The sequence below is a fragment of the Centruroides vittatus genome, unplaced genomic scaffold, assembly GCF_030686945.1.
Source record: "Centruroides vittatus isolate TY-2023 unplaced genomic scaffold, ASM3068694v2 contig_975, whole genome shotgun sequence".
Taxonomy (NCBI): domain Eukaryota; kingdom Metazoa; phylum Arthropoda; class Arachnida; order Scorpiones; family Buthidae; genus Centruroides; species Centruroides vittatus.
In genome coordinates this window covers 150,453-167,037 of record NW_027122648.1, presented here as the reverse complement: position 1 = coordinate 167,037, position 16,585 = coordinate 150,453, and the positions used below count along the sequence as shown (strand labels likewise).

The window sequence follows — 16,585 nt, the reverse complement described above, 5'->3', positions numbered from 1 at the left end:
GCGTGCTGAATCGAACGTTTTTGATACTAAATTTACTTCTAAAGTATAATTTTCATGTTTTTATATTCTTCAATATATTTATTTTGTTTGTACAAAATGCAGAAATAATTTTTAACGATACGATAGCCTCGATTATTATTATAAAAATTTTCGTTAGGCTTAAAATCGACGAAAATTCACACGAAGCGACACGCAACGAGAAAAATTCAACGCGAAGCGACACGCAACGGAGAAAAATTTGAACATCGGACAGATTAATATATTTTTTCGTACATAATCCGTAATCGGAACAAATCCCTAATCTGAACAACCCCAGTCCCCAATTGATTCCGATTTTCGGTTCACTACTGTACTTCTATTTCTAATAAAAATGTAACAAAATTAACAGGAAGTAAATACTAGTAGTAAAAATACATTAGCGGCCGGATGGCCGAGCGGTCAAGGTTAGCAGCCTGCCGCCCTGGGGGACCCGGGATCGCATCCGGACGGGTCGAAAAATCCCCAGGAATTTTTCGGGGGGTGGTCCGTCCGGATATGTCGGTCCCCGTCCCTCACCACCCGGCCGCCCCATTGTGGGCCTGGCCGAACCCATAATGGGCTTGCTATAAGAGGCCCTCTTAGTGCCCACAGGGCGAAAAGAGTTACAAAAAAAAAAGTAAAAATGCATCATTTTGAAGAAATTATTCTTATTAACTATAACAATCTTAGAATATAGAATATAGTGAATATACCTGATTTTCTTGTCCCTCTCCATTCCATCTATTCTTAATCTATGCTGTTGGCCAAGGTGGCAGCCTACCGCTCCGGGGACCAGGAATCGAATCTGGCCGGGTCGAAAAAATATCCGGAAATCTTTCTGGTGGTGGTCCATCCGGATATGTCGTGTCAGTTTCTCACCGCCGGCCACCCCATTGGGGGCTTGGCCGAACCTATAATGGGCGTGCTAAAAGAGACCCACAGGGCAGAAAAGATTGGAAAAAAACTACATACTGTTATGGGTCACCGATAAACCGATGCACAAAATCTTGATTTTTAGTCCAACCTCCATAACTCGAAACCCGAAATTTTTTCTCCAGATCGATTCGAGTTAATTAGGTTCCACTGTGTGAGGACCCAGACGAGGTCCGAAATAGCAAAAATGCAGAATTCTGTTGTGAAAAAATTAACGATAAATTATATAAGAGAGAGAGAGAGGAAAAAAAAAACTCTTAATCAAAACAACGTAACGAAAAATGTAAACAACGAGTCTCGGGATGACGTCAACGCGTGTTAAACGACCTGTTAATGTTTAATCCAAAGGTAGAACTCTGACACACGCACTCATAAAGAGATATAAGGTTGACACAAGTATTCAAAGAAAAAATTAAACATAGGAAAACAATTTCAGAAAAAGGGAAAAATTGAAGAGATAGAAAAATATCGCGTGATCGTTAGAATTCCAAAATGACATCAATTGCAAACAACGGATTAAATTATGAGTGCAGGTGTTGTGGTTCTATCAACAATCTTGGAGCATAGTCGAAAAAGGGTGTCAAATAGACACCTCGAATCGGACCTTTCCCGCGACCCGACATGGTCTCGTTTTGCACTTGGAAACAAAGGGGAGGCCAATCGGAGAAGCGAGGAAAGGGACGAGGGACCAATCCGCAAGGTGGACAGGACACGGAAAAACGTATAAAAACTGGGACTTCAAGGTCAAGACAGAGTTTTTCGGAATGACCGACGTGCCACTTGAGGATTAAACCAGTGTGTGCTGTGTCATCCCTCGGAACTTAAAGTGTGCCACCGCCCGTCGACATCGCCGTACAGCCCTTCTCGTCCGCCCGGGACTAGAGTGACCTGCCGAACTCTTACGATCTGAAGATCGCCGAGATTTGGATCAACCTAACCGATGTAAGCATGTATTCGTCCAAATAAACGGTTTTCCGCCTATAAACACTTGTCATCATTTGCCTCCTTCGCCACCGCCCACATACACGGGTTCCCTTAAGCTCATCCTGACGCGGGATATTTAAGCCCAGTCTACACCAGTCCAAATCTTACACTGGTGTCAGCGACGCGGGATTAATTGTATCCCCCTTTAAAGTCGGCGAATCTTACAACTGTGTCTGATTTTCCGCCAAAATCACTGAAAACTCAGTGTTACATTTTCCCAACGTACTGTACACATGTTCTGTTTAATAAATGGAAATTCTTTTGCCAAATTTTCATTAAATTTGCAAGCTTTCTTTTTACTTTTATTTTCTTTTTTTTCTAGCAAAACAAACAAAAAAATTAAGAATAATTTAAAATTAACTTTAATTTCCGCCGTTCTGATTACTGGGAATATCTTTCGCTAGCGAAAGAATTCGATAAATTGGGCTGCCAAGCGCGATTCGCTGAACACACATTCGCTGGAAACAACGTCACAACTGACACGAAATTCGCTAGCAAATAGCTGTCCGTACGAACTAATTTGTAGCTTGTTACTAAATTTTATTCCCCCACCAATGACATAAGCAGGATTATTGGCACTCAGGCAAGAATCCGATTTCGCGCCCTCGAAAATTCTCTGCTATATTGAAATACTAAGAATCGCTTCGTTGATTGCACCCCCTTTTCCAGGTCCTAGTTGCGGTGTTAACCCCACCATATTTTTATTTCGATGACATTCTAGAAATTTCCACGTGTTTTTTCGGGGATGGAGCTAGAGATGACATTTGACCATCAAATGGGAAAGAGATTTCTGATTTTCAAAACGCGACTGCTTAAGTCGACTTTATGCTTGATTCTAATGTGTTTCCCAATTTTTGAGATCAGAAAAGTCCAAAGAGAAAACATGGCATTAGGCCGAGACTCCAGTAGCGTAAACTTTTAATCACGTGATCTATTTGCGTTTGCTCTTGGATTGCGGTGGAGGTCCGGCTAGCGAAGCTTTTACGACGACGATACTTATCGAAGTTACGGTTGTATACGTGATATATCGATATAAAGACAATGATTATATTCTACGAGTTTTTTCTGTATTATAATTACAAATGTAGTAAAAATAATATCTTTACTTTCATATATTAATATATTATCGCATTATTAAGATAATATACAGCACTTATAAGCTTAGCTTTTTTTATAATATACTCCTCTAAATTGAAGGATTTTCCTTTGGCCGTCAATATCGCGTGTTTTAGGCATTCATTATTTTAATCGGGATACCTATTGATGTAGATACATGGATACTTTCGGATGTTTTCGATAAATCCTTCCAGATCTATTCTAGGTCTTTTCCAAGTAGCCACGAGAAAACATACACAAAACCTCGTTTTCCACCATTTTCGCTCTGTGTCACAATGACCTAAATTCCACTGACTTCTGATTGGTGGATAGTATCGTTTTACGGACGTATTCGCGTCGAAAGTTGAATACTGGGGCCGTATTCTGGTCTCTCATAAGCCGGTCGCTGATTGGATAATCATTCGGATTAGCCAATCAGCGACCGGCTTGTGAGAGACCAGAGACGGTGACCAGAATACGGCTTTCCTGCTCAACTCTCTTTTATGCTGCTTTTACGACCTGCTCCAGCGTAAAATACCATGGTCATGTGATTTAAAGTTTTTACGCTAGTGGAGTCTCAGCCTTAGAACACGAATTCTTTTTCACTAGTCTGCTGGAAATAAAATTTGGACTACTCTTCTTGACAACAAACTGTTTCTTGTTTGACAAATGGTCGTTCAAACTTACTTTATTGAAAAGTCTATCAGCTGGAATAAAAGTCGCAATAGACAACTTACGTTTCCCGATATAACCATTTAAAATTCCTGGAATTTTATAATTTTCATTATACTAGGATATAACAACTTAAAAGGAGTAATTTTGTTGAATTATGATAATAGCTTCAATTCACTATATATATATATTCCTGATGAATTTCAAAGTTTTGGTCCGTGGGTCAGGGCCGGACTGGCCTTAAAATTTTTGAGTGGAAAAAATTATTACCGACCCAGCCCATAAATAAAAAAAATGTCTTTTTTTCTATTTATATTTAAATATATTCAAAATACAACATTGACAAAAATTGCAATAAGCACAAGTCTAGAACATTAAATTTTATTTAGAAGTTTGCTTTGTTTAGCAATAATAGATTCTGATAATGTCATTAATATTTCATTTAAAATAGCCTTCTCCACTGACATTAACACGAAGGCTTCTAGATTTTCTTGCGAGATACTTGATCTTAATGAATTTTAACGTAGAAAAGCTCCGTTCATAGGATACTTGTGTTAAAGACATAGACAGTAAATATTTGTATTTGTGAATGTGTAATATATTAATGTCTTTTAAATAAATTATTTTTTTCGGGTATTAGATTCATTTTCCTTTTAATATATTTTTAACTCTTTCAAATATTTTAGTATATATATATATATATATTAAATTTACACATTTTTTATCTTTTTCAAACTTTCTATTTTTATTAATATTACTATTAATCCAATTTAACCATTTTTCTAATATTTTTTTAAGGATAACTATTAAGTAAAAACATTTTAATCACTTGTTCTATTTCTATTTCTCGATTTGGTAATTGACTCGTTCTATTTTTAATTTTATCTATGTACATTTTAAAAATATTAAATTTCATAGCTTGTGGAACCCCGGATTTATAATTAAGTACAGTACCTTTGGTATTTGCATAGGTTTTACATATTTTTTATATTCTAAGATATTATCAGTTCTAATAATGGTTACATCTAAAAAATTTATACAATTATTAATTTACTGGAAGAAATCATCTATATTACTGTAATGCGGCTTTATGAAAAATGTATTAGACTCGTTGCCCTCTAGAATTGGAATACTGACTTGCATTGCTTGCAAAATTTCTTTATTTTTCTCTTTCTCAAATTTGTTTTGATCAGTTTGAGCATTATCGACATTAGCTACATCGGTTGAAGTCGCAGATATGTTATTTTCACTTTCTTGAATACTAATATCTTTATTTATATTTCCCCACTGATTCGCATCGTCGTTGTTAGACATATTTCAGACTGGCATTTTAAGTTTTGTTAAACATTTGTTGTAAACTGTAGCACTGTTCAGCTACTAACTCCAAATCACGTTTACTTTTTCAATTCCTAGTATTAGTTCACACTCTCCCTATATATATATATTTATATATCTTGTTCAAATTTTCAATCGTTAATAAAATACTTTTTATTCATCCACTCAAGTTCAAATACATTTTTTTAAACTTGTAATGGATGACACTTGATGTTAATACAGTTTTTTCAAATAGTAATTCATTAATTAATTAAATTTAAACTGTGGCGCCCGTCAGCAATATGCCGATTCCGACCGATAGAGAGCGCGAGGAGAAAAAAAGCGAACTTTGAACTACTCATTCACTTTTCCGGACGTGAGAACAAGTGGTGAGCACAAGCAACCTCCGACAATCGATCGATGTCGGGTAGTAAACATATTGTAGTGTATATTACTGTATATACTTGTGAAGAACTCTTTATTTATTTATAAAACTTTTTTGTTTAATTTTATTCCTAAAAGCTCTGAGGGATCCAACACCCAAATCATAACTACTCCATAAGATTTAATACTACAACACTTCGGATCCATTATTATTTTTGTTTTTTTTTTTTTTCCTTGAGAAACGAAGGAGATGCATAAATCACAGGAAAAAGTAAAAGTAACAAGTAATATAAAAAAAAAATTCTCTTATATAAGATATTTATGTATATATGTTACAGTCAAAACCCAAAACTGTTTTTAGTTAGAACGCGTTTTAACTAGTTGAAACTAGTTTATACTGATGTCTTTGTTAAAACCTGTTTTGTCTAGTTAAAACTAGTTTTAACTCAAATTCATTTTTGACTAGCAGTAAATTCTAGTTTTAACTAGACAAAACGGGTTTTGTTTAGTTAAAACTAGACATGTACAGCAGTAAATTCAATACATGTACAGCATAAACTCAAAACATGTACAGCAGTAAATTAACTAGACAAAACCCGTTTTGTCTAGTTAATTTACTGCTGTACATGTTTTGAGTTTAGATAAAACTAGTTTTAATTTTTAACATTAGTTAAAATAATTTTAGCTACATAAATATGTTTGGGGGAAATAAATAAAGTTATGTATAGTGATTCGGGGAAGATGCCTAACATTTTGCTTATGAAAAAAATTATAACGATAATTTGGGTTTTGGAGGACTCTAACGAAAATATCATATTCTTGAGCATGTTTTTCAAATAAAACTTTAGAGTATATGAAAAATAATTGTATATTGTGTTTGCAATGACGACTTTTTTACTGTCTGGCATTTTAGGCACCTCACCCCAAGTATCCGGGTGAGATGCCAAATGCCATTAGGGTAAGATAACAAATATAATTGCATAAAATTAATTTTCGAATATATTAACGAAATTTAATTTATTGCATATGTAGTACAAAGTACTTCATAGTAAGTATAATAGCGCAGTATAAGTATTGTTAAATTTCCGCCCGTTCTAACGTGCTCTATAACTAACTGAAAGCTCTTTTCAGTCCTAAAACCCTTTTGAGAAGTCCTTATATAATTTCTATGCATATCCTTCAATAAAACGATAAAACAAAAATTTATTAAAGATAGGCATATTGGAATTCAATTAACAAAAAAATAGGCATGTTACCCCAAGAAAAATGTGGCATCTTTCCCATTTGTCGGGGTAAGATGCCTAGCGAAGTCTCGTGTTCTAGCATGTCTGATCGGGATCGGCGGTAGCTCACAATGGAAACTGTAGAACCTTAAACTACATCATACATTAATTGTTTTTCGCAATTTTTAATAAATTCTATTTTAACTTTGTTTTAAAATGATTCTAGAAACATTTCGCAACACAAACTTCGTTCTTATCTTGCTTTTATTCTTCTCGGATGTAGAAAATGAGGTAACGGTAGCCAACTACAGCTTTCCACGCTCAATATTGGCCCAACGATTCATCATACAAACACGACAATATCTGACGTCACCGTTTGAAAATATCAAAAAGTAGGCATCTTCCCCGCTTACCATCTTACCCCGAATCACTCTATGTTGCAGTCAAAACCAATTTTTAGTTAGAACGCGTTTTAACTAGTTGAAACTAGTTTATACTGGATGTCTTTGTTATAACTAGAATTTACTGCTAGTCAAAAATGAATTTGAGTTAAAACTAGTTTTAACTAGACAAAACGGATTTTGACAAAGACATCCAGTATAAACTAGTTTCAACTAGTTAAAACGCGTTCTAACTAAAAACGGGTTTTGAATGTAACATATACATATTTATATTAATTGTAATCTATATATATAATCGAGACGAGTTGATAATAATAATAATGATGATAATCAGTGCAAAGCCCAAACGGTAAGGAGTTGAAAGTTGAAATTTGGTACACAGGGTACGTCACGAAAAGGCACACTAAAAAGGTATTTTTCGAAATTCCTCCCCACGGGGGACAGGGACAGGCTTTCTCTTAACACTTCCATCAACAATGGAAGTGTTAAGCGACGTGCAAGACGCAGATGCAGTTTTTTTCGTTTTTGCGCGAAATCGAACATATTTTTAAACCCATCTAACAATTCTCTAATTAGTCTAGAAACAGGGGGACCCAATTCTTGCATTCTGTGAAAACGGGTAAGGTTAACTATAACGTAATAATCTTAATCTTTGCTACCGTTACTTTTGCCCGAGCAACGCCGGGCCTACCTGCTAGTTATTTAATACAGAGTAACTAAAATAAAATTGTTCTTTGTTGACCGAAGTAGAAATTGACTTTAAAATTTTTTTTTATATATTACTTGTTTTTCTCTTAGGATGCGCTTTGTGTTTGGGCCGAGTTGGGCCAATGTAGTGTTGGATTCGGGTCGGCGAACTAATTTAACTCCGGACTCGGGTAGGGCCGGGTGAAACGATAAAGGCTTACACACACATCTATATTACACCTAAAAATTGAAATTTATCTTACTCGACGAAAAAATAAATAAATGAATGAAATTTTTAAAAAATAAAACCGAACAAAACGGTATATTATGTACATATTTAGAAAAATCGGACCAAATTGTATACGGCCCGTGTGGAATTTTCCACATTTTTCACGTGGCCAGTCCGCCCCTGCCGTGGGTTCCTGAGATATAAAGCAAAATATAGACATACGGAAAAAAATAAAAAAATGGAACGAAATTTTGCATGAGAGTCTGTGGTTTTTTTAAATCAAAGGTCCTTAAAACGTGAGAAATCCAAGTTAGAAGTATGTGAATGTAACTGCTGAGTTCCGTTCAAACAGCCTAGACACGCATAGCGAACAAACAAACACCCTCATTTATACATAGAGATGTATTGAAGTGTTTGTTGGTGCTGGTGCTTGGCAGGATTAAAACTTGCACCTCCACAAAAAACTTATGCAGTCAACAGGAAGTCTAATTAATTTCCTTGCAACCAGTATCCAGAAAAGGTTGCTTACTAATTTAAATAAAACAATTTGCAAAAATCAGTTTAACAAAGACATTACTTTGGTATAAATAAATGATATTGCTTTTATTTAAATATCTTTTGATCAGATTCAAAAGCAACAAAAGTAATATTCTCTTATTTGTAGATTTATTATCAAATAATATAATGCATACAGTTATATTTTGAGTATTTCTAACAATAATAACCTTATATTTTGTTAGTAAGGGAACAATTTCTTCAAGCAAAAATTTCTTTTTTACAATCTGTACAAGTATATACAACTTTTCGCTTAAGAAGGATAATATACAATCCCAATAAACTAAAATAAAATTATGATAGAATAGGTTTAAAAACAAAATCTATGCAACAAATCACAAATGAAACATAATTATATACATACATAACATATATAAATTTCATCAATGATAATATATTAATTGATATAAAACGATGCAGAATAAAAAGATGTTGTTGAGAAGTAAAAAATAAGAATAAAATCATTATCCACTATAATTTTAAAAGATGGACTTGGAATAGTTGTGTATATTTTTTTTACATGTTTTATATACAATATACACAGGTTTCACATTTGTTATATTTTCTATTACTATATAGAATATATATATGTATATATGTAATCTGTAACCAAGAATAATATACCTAATATATCAATTTGAAAAATAAATAAATTTCACATACATTCATTATATATCTCTTGTAAGAGAATATTTTCACCATCTAGTTATATATTTTGTTTCTAAACAAGAGATACAGTATTGCACTTTTTCACTAATCTATTGATATTATGTTTATTTTGACAAAAAACATTAAAATTTGATTACTTAAGATTTTTTTCTTCTTTGAAAAGTCTTGTTTTGTTCCTTCTGAAACTTCAACGGGAATTACCCTATTAACAAATGATTAGTCAATGAATTCACAGAGGAATTCGATTGGTTTGTCTGACCAATTTCTTTTTACGGCGTACTTTCAAAAATACCGTCGGTCTAAGGTCAGTGATAGAGTGGTCGTGACATCTCTTTTGCTTTTCCACTGTTCTGTGTGGATTCTGTGTAAGGAGGAGGAGGACCTTGAGCAACTGAACCCATTCCACTGTTATGAAAATTATTTTCAGGATACGGGGCTGGAATATTAGCATCCATCCATAACTATAAATAAAAATTTTATTAAATTTTCATTGTCATCATCATCAAAATTCAGTTCTATGAACTGATTAATATTTAAATTGCCCAGACTGAATTTCATGCTATTAATTAAAATGTCCAAATTCTTAACTCATAAAAAAAATTCTAAAAATTACATTTAAATTACAAGCTTTGAAGAGATTACAACTCTATTTCCAACTACTATTTATTCACATATCATGTATATGAGAGCAGTGTGTTTTTCCCCCTCAATGTTCCCAATCTTGAGTTATCTATTGGGTTGGCAACTAAGTGATTGCGGATTTTGTCAATAGGTGGCCTTAGCACATTTTTTTGCTTTGTCATCGTGTTCAAAGCGCCTAACCTATATTGTTTTCTTGTTGTTTGGACTTCCACCTTTTAATTTAGTAAAAAATAGTATCGATTAGTTATTTAGTTTTGTTTTTATCCCAATTTAAAAATGGAAGAACAAGACTTGCATTTCAGACATATTTTATTGTATTATTTCCGAAAAGGCAAGAACGCATCACAAGCACACAAGAAGTTATGTGCCGTATATGGGAATGAAGCCTTGAAAGAAAGGCAGTGTCAAAATTGGTTTGCCAAATTTCATTCTGGTGATTTTTCACTGAAAAATGCTCAACGATCTGGCCGTCCAGTTGAAGTTGATGAGACCCATATCAAGGCCATTATCGATTCAGATCGTCATAGCACAACACGTGAGATTGCAGAGAAGCTCAATGTATCGTATACATGCATTCAAAAAAAATTAAAACAGCTTGGCTATGTCAAGAAACAGGATTTATGGGTCCCTCATCAGCTTAAGGAAATTCATTTGACGCAATGCATTAGAATCTGCGATTCTCTTCTGAAATGCAACAAAACTGATCCATTTCTGAAACGACCGATTACTGGGGACGAAAAGTGGCTAGTTTATAACAAAGTTAATCGGAAAAGATCGTGGGTGATGCAAGATGAACCAGCCCAGACGACACCAAAAACTGAGATTCATCAAGAAAAGATTATGCTGTCAGTTTGGTGGGATTATAAAGGAATTCTGTACTTTGAACTTTTACCAAGAAACCAAACGATTAATTCAAATGTGTACGTTCAACAACTCGCCAAACTGAGCAATGCAGTTCAAGAAAAGCGGCCAGAATTGGCAAATCGTAAGGGTGTTGTTTTCCAGTATGATAATGCAAAGCCCACTCTTTGGTCACTTGCCAAAAATTATTGGAACTAGGTTGTGATGTGTTGTCAGATCCACCATATAGCCCTGACCTTGCGCCTTCAGGTTAGCATTTATTTCGTTCCATGCAGAACTCCTTAAATGGTAAAATTTTTAATGACGCTAATGATGTAAAATCACATTTAATTCAGTTTTTTGCTGGCAAAAATCAGAAGTTTTATGAACATGAAATTATGACACTGTCTGAAAGATGGCAAAAGGTCATCGACAAAAATAGACAATACCTAATTGAATAAAGTTATATTTTTAAGTAAAAATTTTGAATTTTCCTTCTTATTTAAAATCCACAATCACTTAGTTGCCAACCTAATACATTGTCTAAATAGTGTTAGATATTAAGAATGTTTGTGCTATGAGGAGATTTTCTGCATCTTTTGCATTTAGGAACAAACAATCTCCTGAACTTTTGTTTGAATACTTATATCCTTTCCACAGATACTGCATATTTAGACAATCTGATATTTCTAATTTCTTGTTTCCACAAGACTTCTGCATCCATCTCACTTGAGAAACAGGCTAGCGCCATGTTATTCTTATTCATTTGTACATCATATATATATTTGTACAGTCTCTGTGCAAAATTCCTTTTTGTGTAACCCACATTGTCTATATCCACTTCTAGGTTGTTTTTTTCTCAGTAGTACCATATAAACACCAGTTTTGTGTTCTTCTAGGATCCCATCCTTATCATTTCATAACTAACAATAAATTGTGGGATTACATTTAATCTCATGTTATGCAATGCTGTTAACTCTTCCTGTACTGCTCTCATCCTAGCCACATACATGAATGTTACAGGTTGAATAATATGGTTATTTAGCCTCTTAGGAGAACCAACTTCCTGGACAGCACTTGATAAACAGACCACTTCTGGGAAGCAAAAATCTCTGAGATGGCTTACACCATCTTGGAGGTACTTGCTAGTTCTGCTTCCCTATATTTGGTTATTGTGCAATGGGTGTATGTCCTTTCAAGTGCTCAGAAAGCTGACAACTTATACCCTAACAGATTATGCGAGATTGCTGGTATATACAACAGAAAAAAGGAAGTATTGACGTATACACTAGTATACACCCATCATGCAAAGTAAGTGAAATAGCTATCATAGTTCATGTTGATGACTGTAATGAGTTATAAAGGTTTCTGCTCATTCTCCATGTAATCAGGACATCACCAATATACTTCCAATGTAACATCTGATTAGCTTCAAAGATACACACAACTGCTGCTTCCAGTTTCTTTATCACTAGTTTGCAAATGGCTTCTGCTATTGGGCTATCCATTGTAACACCTCTTTGTGGTGTCTGTAAGTGCATCCATCAAAGGAGAACAAAGTGTGGCATATCAGGTCAGTGAGCTCAGATACTAAACTTCAGATCAGAGTTCATTTACTAAACTTATCAGCAATGGGAACATTTAGGTTGGAGAAAGTCCAACAATGCCTTAACACTGTTGCAAGTGTATGGAGGGATACATGTTTTGTAATCCAGTAACTAACTGTTCCATCATTTGTTAGAGTTATATATATCATCAAGCTCTTCAACTAAGCCCACTGGATTAGTGATCAAGCGTCCATATGAATATAAGTTAACAGATAAAAACTTTTAGATCTTTCTGTAACAAAAAAATTGGAAATTGACCTTTCTCCAGAATCACTTGAAACTGTTTTAATTGTACATTTATTTTTTGTGCGTCATTTAATTCATATTTATGTTGATAACATGTAACCATTTAAGATTTGACATTTTGAAATGTTTTTAATTTTTATTTTTTGTAACATTTAAATTATTTTTGTTTTTAAAATCAAATCCTGATGAATTTTGGACTAGATCAAAAATATTAGTGTGTTCTTATCTCTTTTCACTCTCTTGCCTATGTGATGTGTGAATAAATAGCAGCTGTTCATGGGATTAGTCTCCACATCCATGTAATTCAGTGGTACAGAAAGTACAGAAATTGTGTTCAAACAAATCTATCAGATTAACTAAGCTAAAAAAATTTTGCTCAGTGGCTAAGCCAGTGAAACTGGAGAACCAGATGTATCACAAAGATCTATGTATGCCCAAGATTATTAACTCCAAGATTATAACTTTAGTGGACAATGTAGCTCACAGAATGAGAAGAAAATACATTAATAAATTACAGTGAATTCTGTGTAAGCAAGGAGCTAAACTCACAAAGGTTTATAAACATACATTGTTTATCTATGCTGTTTATAAACATCTATGGAGATCTATGCTGTTTATACAGTAAACTAGGACAATAGAGATTCCCCATAAGTGAAAGAAATTTTGAAACTTAGACCTAGCTTTGTGTCACAAATGCAAGCCTCATGACATTTGTACTAGAATTTAAGAAGAATTGAAAAGAGTAGACGAGTTAAAAGCCAAATACATCACATGGAAAATGGCTATCAGAAACAGTGCAGCCTACAAGCACATGTGTATCCAGGGAAGCATTGTGTATGCAAGGAATATGATTAAGGCTGATTGTAACCTATTTGGTTATGCATGAAATCTCCAGCAAATAAAGATAAAAATCCTTTTCCAAAAATTCTCAAAAATGAAAGTAAATAGAACCAAACAGTTTTTTGTGTTAGAATCATATTTAATTAGTCTATTAATATAAAATCATAGAAAATTATGTAGAAAATAAATGAATTAAATTTTCATAATTCTGAACCATACATTAATCTGCAATCACATGTTTTTTTTTTTTTTCCTTTTACAAGATTACATGCATAAGGCAGTGATTCTGTGCTGATTTTTCATGTGTAATTATACTGTATGTCAATGGTTCTCAATCTTTTTGAAGTTGGGGAACACTAAACTTTTACACTTTTTTCTGTGGAGCAGTTACAATACATCAGCTTTAAAGTAGAGATGGCAAACGTTTTTGAAATCAAGTGCACTCGGCTAGTAGATGACGACATTGGCATTTGCTAATTACATTCCCATACAAAAATTATTTTACATTGTATTGATTTTTCTTTTGAAACAATTTTTAATTGTATATTTGTTTTTTCACAGAACAATTGAGGTGGCTTCACGGAGCAGGCATGTTCCGCGGACCATGGATTGAGAATCACTGCTGTATGTAATTATATTCCTCAAATTTGACAATTCTGGAAAATCCTGTAATGTTTCTTCTCTACACATCTTAAGTTTTATCTCAAACTAAACAATGTATGATTATGATATTTTGTTTACAGAACAAAGACTCCCTTTGGGAGCCCTTGAAACTTTGTGATAGTGTGGTCTAATGTGAAATAAGTTCAGCGGAAATAAATGACAGGAGAGCTGAGGTGTTTTTCAGAAGATCAAAAAAAACTTTTTCTTAAAAATATTTTTCAAGCCAGAAATCAAGCTATGAAAACATTTAAATTATTAAAGGTCATAGCATCCTGGCTATCTTTCAGAGATAAGCATTCAAGATCATAGTGGCATGCAGACTGCCATGTCATTATGCCATACACAGCCAACAAACATCCATGACATTATGACTACTTCTTGCAGCAATTATGAGAGGTCACCAAAAATGGCATTAATATAATAAAAAGGACCAATGGAGGCATGAAGACTTTCTAATGCATATTGACAGAATTCTTATACAAATTTAATGTGAAGAGAGCAAACCATCAAAATATTTACATGATTTACATGTGTATAATTGATCAAAAATAAGTTATTCATTTAGAAAGGTCAGGTAGCCAAAGACATTATGAGCAACATCAGTCAAGTTGATAAAAGGAAAATAAAATAACTTATTTAGTAATAAATATATTTTACAGATTTCAGCATTGAGTTTTTTCAAAAGAGAAATGGAAGCAGATGCCCACACAGGTATGGCATACTTGCTTAAAGGCCAAATTTTAGTGAAGAATATTGCATGAAATGTTTTTTTCCACCAAAGCTAGTTTTAAAACTGTGCAATATCATTTGTCAGCAAATATAAATTTTTTTGACTAATTTATCAGTATGTAAATTGAAGATGAGTTTGGAGTTAAATGTTATTCCTAAATCAAAGAAAAGTTTCAGATGCTGCTGACAATTTGGATTTTAGTATTGGGTAGTGATTTGATAAGACTGAGGTCTTATCAAAGCACTACCAAATTGTGAGTATTGTGTCTTTAGGTTTAATATTATTAATTAAAAGATTTAATGTTTTAAATAGAGATGTAACTGATACCAAATGCATATTGGAATGTTCCCAATATGTAAAAATCAGTTCAACTTACAAACGATGTCCAATCTTTCTTTTCTTTGATAGTCTGTATATTATAACTGTACCAATATACCAATATTTCGTTTCTTAAACTTGATCCATTCTAAAATATTGTTTAATATAATGATATTTTCTAGTTTAATTACCAGTACCAATGAACACTATTACTTAACCTTTAATTCCAGTAACATACATAGCATTTAATACACTATGAAACTAATGCTTTTGACATTAATGGTGTTCATAGAATAAAGAAATTAAACAAATTTTATGTCAACACACACAAATTTTCCCCTTTATTTGACATATTTTGGGTTCAGGTGGTCTCCAAATGTGTAGATTTGCAAAAAACTCGGAGGGTCAAATGTGACACGGTTCCAATACTTTTCCGTTTTATATACATAACAAGTTGGGAAAGTAAAAAGGAGTTGAGTTGGTGGATTTTTGACTACCCTGACTCCACTCAAACACCAAAACTCCGTGACTCTGACTTCTCAGCACTGTTTCAAAGTGATTTAACCTTTTCTGTAAAGCCAGGATTATTTCTAATTCTTCCCATATATACACACACACTATTTAATAAATATATATACGAACATACACATATGCATAAAAAATATATACAGTCAAACCTGTTTTTATGCGCTCTTTTTATGTGCGATTTTTATTTGTGCGATTTTTTTAATGCGAATTTTTAATTTGTGCGGTTTTTTTTGTGCGATTTTTTATTTGTGCGGTATAGTTGGCGACTAGTCTCGTGCGATTCGTCATGTCTCACGTTGACTTATTATAGCTAAATAAACTTATTATAGCATAAATGCACTTATTATAGTAACATTATTGCATGAATATGCGAAAAATGAAATAATTTACTTTTTAAATCAACAAAACACCACCTGGACAAAAATATGTAAAACAGACGATAGACCAGACGATGCAGTCAAGTGCTGACATCTGTTGTCAATAAATTCTATTTCGTACGATTTTGAGTTATTTTCTATGTGAGACTTTTTTTATGCGGTCCCTGTTGACCGCATAAAAAAATTATTTTTTTAATTGTGTTGCGAAAACTATTATTTACAGCCATTCGTGAAGTTTCGTGAGATTTTTTTTAATGCGTTTTTTTTAATGCGGTCCCTATCCCCCGCATAAAAACAGGTTTGACTGTATATATATTTTTATGCGTATGTTCGTATCACATGCTGTAGGCCAGATCACATTTCACTAGATAACTCTTAGTAGGTGTCTTAACAGAAACTATCATCACAAGTTAACTAGTAGTTGGCAATCAATGTATTACAATTAATTATGATTTATTTTTGTTTGTCTGAAATATTCAACAGAAAAAACGAATAAATCTGGTTAATATAGACTTAAAACTAGAAAAAGTATATTGTATATTTAAAAATAAAGTAGATGAATTTTCTATCAATAGTTCATGACAATTTCATTTGATGATAATATTTGACTGTCAATATTATCAACAAATG

At 33.4% G+C, this 16,585-nt stretch overlaps 1 protein-coding gene across 2 annotated transcripts in view; it reads right to left on the bottom strand.

Annotated features, from left to right (window-relative positions):
• Positions 1 to 8,589: 8,589 nt before the first annotated feature.
• The window catches only part of LOC136985680 (uncharacterized), a 32,460-nt gene continuing 24,464 nt past the window's right edge, over positions 8,590 to 16,585 (bottom strand). For both annotated transcript variants that reach the window (XM_067283008.1, XM_067283007.1), the window contains exon 5: positions 8,590 to 9,625. In XM_067283008.1, the coding sequence (XP_067139109.1) occupies positions 9,470 to 9,625 (156 nt within the window). In that variant the 3' untranslated portion in view covers positions 8,590 to 9,469. The remainder of the gene's footprint in view (positions 9,626 to 16,585) is intronic.